This window comes from Priapulus caudatus, unplaced genomic scaffold, assembly GCF_000485595.1.
Source record: "Priapulus caudatus unplaced genomic scaffold, Priapulus_caudatus-5.0.1 Scaffold216, whole genome shotgun sequence".
Lineage (NCBI taxonomy): Eukaryota > Metazoa > Priapulida > Priapulimorpha > Priapulimorphida > Priapulidae > Priapulus > Priapulus caudatus.
The window spans coordinates 117,457-124,514 of record NW_014577277.1 but is presented as its reverse complement, the minus strand read 5'-3'; the positions used below and the strand labels follow the sequence as shown (position 1 = coordinate 124,514).

General features: G+C 37.2%; 1 protein-coding gene across 6 annotated transcripts in view; it reads right to left on the bottom strand.

Annotated features, from left to right (window-relative positions):
- The window catches only part of LOC106807458 (male-enhanced antigen 1-like), a 36,190-nt gene that overhangs the window by 23,357 nt on the left and 5,775 nt on the right, over positions 1-7,058 (bottom strand). For 3 of the 6 annotated variants that reach the window (XR_001393667.1, XM_014809789.1, XM_014809790.1), the window contains 2 exons: positions 4,237-4,427; positions 2,274-2,454 (listed from right to left, as the gene is read on the bottom strand). Coding sequence is in view for 5 of the 6 variants with exons in the window: in XM_014809789.1 (XP_014665275.1) it covers positions 4,282-4,427 (146 nt within the window). In the remaining variant the exon portion in view is untranslated. Of the gene's footprint in view, positions 1-289; positions 1,398-2,273; positions 2,455-4,236; positions 4,428-7,058 lie in introns of those variants that run through there. The other 3 variants (XM_014809792.1, XM_014809794.1, XM_014809791.1) reach the window with 2 other exon arrangements.

Below are 7,058 nucleotides of genomic sequence, written 5' to 3'. Positions count from 1 at the left end.
AGAGAGAGAGAGAGAGAGAGAGAGAGAGAGAGAGAGCGCGCGCGAAAGAGAACGAGATCGAGAACGAGAGAGAAAGAGAGAGCATGTGTGTGACTCGGATAGCGGTGACAACGGCTACTATAACATCTTTATGTTTACCAGTACTCCACTACCTCCTCCTACTTCCACTCAGTGACGCAGCAGAAATGGATTTAATTGAGAGCGTATTAAGTATGCATACTTAATACGCTCTTGATTTAATAGATACATATAGATAAACCAAACAGAAATAATCCACAGTAGGATAGGATTTATCTCATTGAATATATTATTTTTCGTTTTATTTTTACATGTATTTTAGTGGCTCATTCATGCTTAATACGCTTATTACGTTATTTTTCCAATAATTGAGGAGCGCGTGCTCTGTCTCACCCTAGCAGGCCACGTTTCTGTGTAAATTACGGAATACACATCATACCAATCCTGACACATATGTGCAACTGCCAAGACATGTAAAATAAGCAGCCAGAAAAAACTAGATTTCATATTTACAACATGTATATCAGAAGTAGATAATAGGGATTCTTATTCCCTATTATCTACTCCTGATGTATATATGAATTCCTTCGTAATAGTAGCACTGGCAAATTCAATCCTATTATTAGAATGATCATATAATAGATCTGTGAGCATAGATATGCTCACGTTATTGGCACGTTCTCTCGCACAAGGTCACGTATTGCATGTTCTATACTATCGAATCAAGATAGAATCTATAGAACCTATAAAATCTATAGGGTAAACGATTCACCAATTGTTTCTGGATGCACGCTATAAGCGTATGGTACATGTAAGGTAATTCACAGAGAAATACACTATCTTGCCTTTCGAAAAGTGCACAACACATATACTCATTATAGATTACGTATGCTATATGACCAATGCCATAGAAAACCCAGTGAGATTACGTAGATATACATCACTATTCACTATCACTATCCCGACAGTTTTTAACATAATAAATTCATCCTCCATGAACGGATACGGCCACTTACGGCATTCTGTACAGAAGTATCTCGTTAAGATTGTAATTGGTCCACCAAATCAATCGTAAATATATGAAGATTTCACGTTACATAGACAACGCAATGGTATCATACCGCTTTCGTAACAAAAAATTTCACTGCTATCTGAACCCTTATCTGAACCCTTAGAGTGCTATGAAACCCCATCGTAATACAAAATATAGTGATGCACTCGCAGCATTATACGATGTCCTAATCTAATTGAAAGTATCTATTGTTATTCACCCTTAAACATGACAGCCCTCGTCAAAAGCAGGGCGATGTTGTACCTTGCTCTATCCTCATCTGTGTGACCCAGGTCGCTATAGACAGAACTACTTCAATTCATCATCCCTGATTCAATAAAACATAACAAAAATAAAATCATAATTCCAAGAAAAAATACCAGTGAAAATTGTCAAAGAAGGAGTTAGTTCCATGAGTGCTTGAACCTGATTCCCTGCTCATTACTCCTGTCAACATTATTTACTCACCTTCACCTTACACTCATATTCTTCCTGCAATCCACATGATCCACATGATCCACATGATTGTCAAGCTGCATCGTTTTTACAGAGCAAATTCTTTACTAAGGAAGCTGGCATTGAGCAAAGTATGTTAGTTCTTTCAGTAAATGTGATCAGAATCACGCCTGCTATTCCTATTACACATAAAAGGTTTTTTTTATTTCTTTTCATCTTCAAATCGGAATTCTGAGAATCCGGTTGTTATTTAGTGTAAGTGCTTTTATCATATCATCGGGCGCATTTTCTTGCTAGGGGCTAGTAAAAGCAATGAGAAGGGAGTAGTGAAGACAGGGGCGGATCCAGGGCTGAAGCTAGACAGTATTTTTCCAGATTTTAAGGGCACATCCACACCACCTCACAGTGGGCGCCGTTAGGCACGGAAGCACATGGCGGGGTGTCTGGGGGGCCTCCGCCAGGAAATTTATAAATTTCAAGGGTCCCTAGGCACCAAAATGAGCACAAAAAAGCAGCAATAGCTAAAAACCACATGGAATTTTATTTCTGCTTCATTTTGCCTGCGCTTTGCATACCAGCAATTAATGCAGAATGATTCAAGCACTTCCCTTCTTTTTCAGATATCAAAGCTAGTTTTGTTACCATGTAAAATTTTGATTTCCTTCAAGTCCTGTCAATGAATCAGATGAAAAAGAAAACAAATAAAGAATATAGCCAAATTTCATCAAATTGCTTTCTGTATTTTTTAGCGCAAAATTTCGAAGGGCACTTTGAAATCTAGACCGTATTTCCCAATACGGCAAATACGGTCTGAATCCGCCCGTGGAAGAAGAACAGTACTATATTCTCAGTGTCGCCTTGTGAGCTTGGGTAGGCCCAGCAAAGAACCTTGATATGCTTCAGCAAGGTGTAGAAAAAACAAAGTCGACCTACAAAGGCAATTAACAATAGCTATAGTCTCACACTTACCAACGCATTTGTAGCCTGGTGCAGTTATGTAAAGGCAAAAATCACATGCACCTTTTAAAGTAATATCACACCACGTTTAACGAAGCTTCGATTAGCAGATTTTCGCTTAATGAGCACGAATAAATCAACCCATTTGAAAAAAACATGCTAATGTCTGCAGACACCTATGTAGTTCACCATTACTCAACCAAAGTAGTCTACCATTAAACATATTTGTGGTAAACATATTTGTTACATTACTAAACATTATTGTTATGTATATCATTATATTATGTACCATATTAAATGAGTTATGATGATCATAATACATAAATTAACAAATGACAGTTTTCTTTGCGTGCAAATTGATATTCCTCCTTTTTTCTTGTGAATAGTGGTAATCAATACTTAATAACATCCTTAAATGAAAGTTGCAAGGAGGGGATACAGGTTACAACCTATGCAGATAGATGCACGTTTGTGCGGCCCTGGTCGACACTTTAACAACTTTATTCTCCACCAGAATTTCATGAAATTTCATACAGGTTTTAGGTAGAACAATCTTGGAAGAGTTTGTATTTTAGGATGGTGCACTTAAGATGGTGCACGTAAGATGGTGCACGTAAGATTGATGTTGCTGTTATTATTTTTAGAAAATCTTTGTCACCACTCTAGCAACTTTATTTTTTAACAGATTTCTTAAAAAATCCCATGCAAATGTTAGGTATGGCAACACAATAAAGCCTGTAATAGGCTGTATATTAAGATGCTAGACTCAAGGTTAAGGTCACGGTAACTAGCTTTAGAAAATGTTTATAATCGCTGTAGTGACTGCTTATGAACAGCAGTTAAAATGGCATGTTCTCGCAGCAAAATGCATAGATATACCTACTGTGAGCTCGTCTATGTTGTAAAGATTCAATACAACTCACTGGTATTGCTACTTTCATAACATTTCTCCAGCAAACCTAAACAGTCTTATGAAACGAGTACTTTTAGAATGTTTGCAGTGTTTACACATCCGGGATACAGCCGAGCCGATCGCAGTTTTTATTAACAGTTATTTTCTATGATAAAACAAGTTATTATGTAGTATTCGATGTTTGTTCAGTACAAAATTGTAAAATTTGTTTAAATCATGTTATCTACATTACTTATGCAATCATCAAACTAATATAGTGTTTTATTTCCATGAACTATTTGCGCTAGCGTAGGCCTACTGTTAGCGTTCTCTGTCGCATCGCTCTATGTGTATCTCTATGCCGAAACCGCGTCCGACGGAGTTTCAAAATAGTCAACTTTGAACAAGGCTCAGTAAGAACATTTTGTGATGTTTGCATACTGCAAGTATGCTCACACTAGGTGTATGTAGGCTTTTTGTTGTGAAGTTTATCCACTTTAAATAATGGTATTAATCATAGCAATGAGAAACAGTTTCAATTTCCCTTCATTGAACATCTATACTGTACTACAAGAACGAACTCTGTCTGTCTGTTTGCTATGCATTCCGCCATTTATTGGTTTATGACCCCCAAAACAGGGCCGGATCTAGCTTTCAGGAGATGGTGGGAAGTTGTTCCTAAGCATTGTCGGGCACCCAAGCAAGTATTCGCAAAAATATCCACGAAAGAATTCTGCACAGAACACATCTGTACACATGTATCATTTGTGATGCCTTCTTAAGTTTGTAGTAATGTTACAGTTCCAATCATCCAACTGACACAATATTATACACAGATAACTTGGCACGTATATATACTTACTGGCAGACGAGATGTCACAGTTACTCTCAGCAAGGACTTTGACTATCAATTACTTCCAGTCTTCTTGGTGCTCAACTCAGTTATAAGCTTCTGTTTCCATACTTGGTCCGGAAATAAATTAGCCCACGCTGGTTGTGATGCAGATGGCAGCACAATACCAGACATAATTGACTTAATCTTGTTTGCATGCTCTGAAACGGAGAATATTTCAGTCACGAATGATATGCATTCACATTGCGCGAAACTAGCGCTATTTTGTCGGCGGCTGCCGGTTCAACCCCCTAAACTGCCAGTTCTACCCCCCATATAATCAGTCCACTTGGCCTATTCAAATTTTGCCTATCTTGCCTTTATATCAACAATATTTACCAATTTCCTGACTAGTTTTTACTTAGTGACTACTAAAAAGTAAATCATGTTCCAGCAATTCCTGTCAAACAAGTAGAACTCCACTGATAGCAATGAAATACTGAAATACTACGAGTATGCCTAATAAACACAAAGCTAATACTTTTATTAATAATGGAATAAATTGAACAAAATTAAGGGCCTGTTTAAAATTTTGGGTGGGCCTATTCACATTTTGGCTAATTTCATGCCCTGCATTCATAGGACAGCTGTGAATTGGTGACTGTGAAGTTTTTGTTTATATGTCTATGAGTGCCTTGGTTACAAATCAACCAATCAACCTAACATGGCAAACAACTGCCTTTAAATAAGGAATAGTAATCAGAGGTAGACTCATGTAAGCAAAGCCTATTTAACCATTTTTCAATCTCAACTTTAATCAAATTTGCATTTCGAATGTATACGAGTGCAATCACATCTAGTCAAGAATATATTTGGCCTGATATCTCGTTGTTTCTCATGTTTACACCTAACCTACGTTCACCTAACACACCACGTCTTTTCAGCAATTTTAATAATAAATACATCGTTTTTTGATTATGTCCCGGTAAATAGTAAAAAATAAAAATAAAATTTCCACTTTTTCACAAAATACAAGTGATTCTGTTCACTTTTTATGGTTAAATTGCTGCATTATACTTCCTATTTTACTATATTGTTAACTTCGATGTGAACATACACTCGTGACTCATACATAGCCCATAGCAAGCAATAATGTCAGGAACATAATATCAAATCGTCCAGGTTTTTTGGATTTTTAACTAGTCGAGAAACAATCTTATCAGGTAAGAATTTGATGATACGTTTAGTCCCGTTAGTTCTTACTTTTAATGTAAACAAATTGCAACAAAAATTTTACAAATTTTACCATAGAAAATTCGTGACGTAGTCAATTTAATATGTTTATGGTACTTAGTCAACTAAATTTTGTGTGGAAATGCTGAACGACACACGTCAGGCCTTTGTGCTATAGTACACTAATTGTGGTGAAACACTGTAACAGTTGTGGCTTCACTACGATATAATATATATATATACATATATATATATATATATATATATATATATATATATATATATAAAAAGAGCTCTTTTCCAAAACGCTATAAATCCATTTTCATTGTTTTATGAAAAATGTCATTTTTTGTCCTGAACTAGAAATTTTAACAACATACTTATTTTTCTGGAAAAGCAGTTTGTTTGATCAGTATGAACATTGTCAAGAATAAAATTTAAATCCTCCAACAATATTGTTGATTACATAACCAAAATTAATCAATTTTTTCCAAACTGCTATATATCCATAATTTGTTTCCTTTTCCAAATCTCTATTTAAATCCAAAGATCGGTGCCAGAATGGCAAATTTTCTTGTTTTGTTCTCGTTTATGATCATCTTTGGTTAACCTACGCTTTCTACTGCCCGGCGAAAGCATCACCTGCCCATCAGAACCGTCGAAAGTATTCATTTTGCCCAAGAAATCGACGTCTGAAAGGCGAAAAACGTGCACGAAATTCCTATGCTATGGGCGCCGCCATGTTGGATAAATGCGATGCGCCGATTCGTCGAGAGGAGATATTGCGATTAGCTATAAAACGGGCATGGTGATTATCGCGGCATGGAACGAAACTGTATTTCTTAGTGTATTATATACACGGACATATCGCAAATTGTAAGAAAACAAAGACGGAATGTTGTAGAGTGATCTAGGGGCTTGGTATTGCTCATAGGGTCTATGTCCCCCAGGATACTGCCGGAACGTACCCTGGGTACGGTCCGGTATACCGGAACGTACCCTGGTCACTATTTGATATGGTTAGGTTTAGGATTAGGGTTAGGGTTAGGGTTAGGGTTAGGATTAGGGTTAGGGTTCGGGTTCGGCTTAGGGAGTAGGCGTAGGCGACTCCCTAGACTCGTTAGTGGAGTAGGCGAGGTACGGTCCGGCATATTAGATAGTACCAGGGTACGTTCCGGTATACCAGACCGTACCCAGGGTACGTTCCAGCAGTACCCCGGGGGACATAGACCCTCTCAGCCTTGGTATTGGCATGGCAAACCCAATTTTTTTGGATTTGGCGCTTATCGTGTTTTGGGAAAGAGCTCTTCATATATATATATACACTGTTAGTGTACACAATTCTGCTATCATGAGCAGTGGGACGATGCATGAAAAGGGCAGATTTATGGAGTCATGCGTAATTTGAGTGTGGATGAGATTAAGATGAATTTACTTTTTAACAAGCGAGATAATAAAAATCATTACCACAATTCTCGTGTCCACCATTCAATGCACCTGCGTTCGTCTGCGTCGGCGGTTAGCATTCCTACTATATATCTAATATATATGTAAATCTTAAATGTGAAAGATTACCTAATGTGAAGATAACACCGATTATGACCTTAAAAATTAGGCTT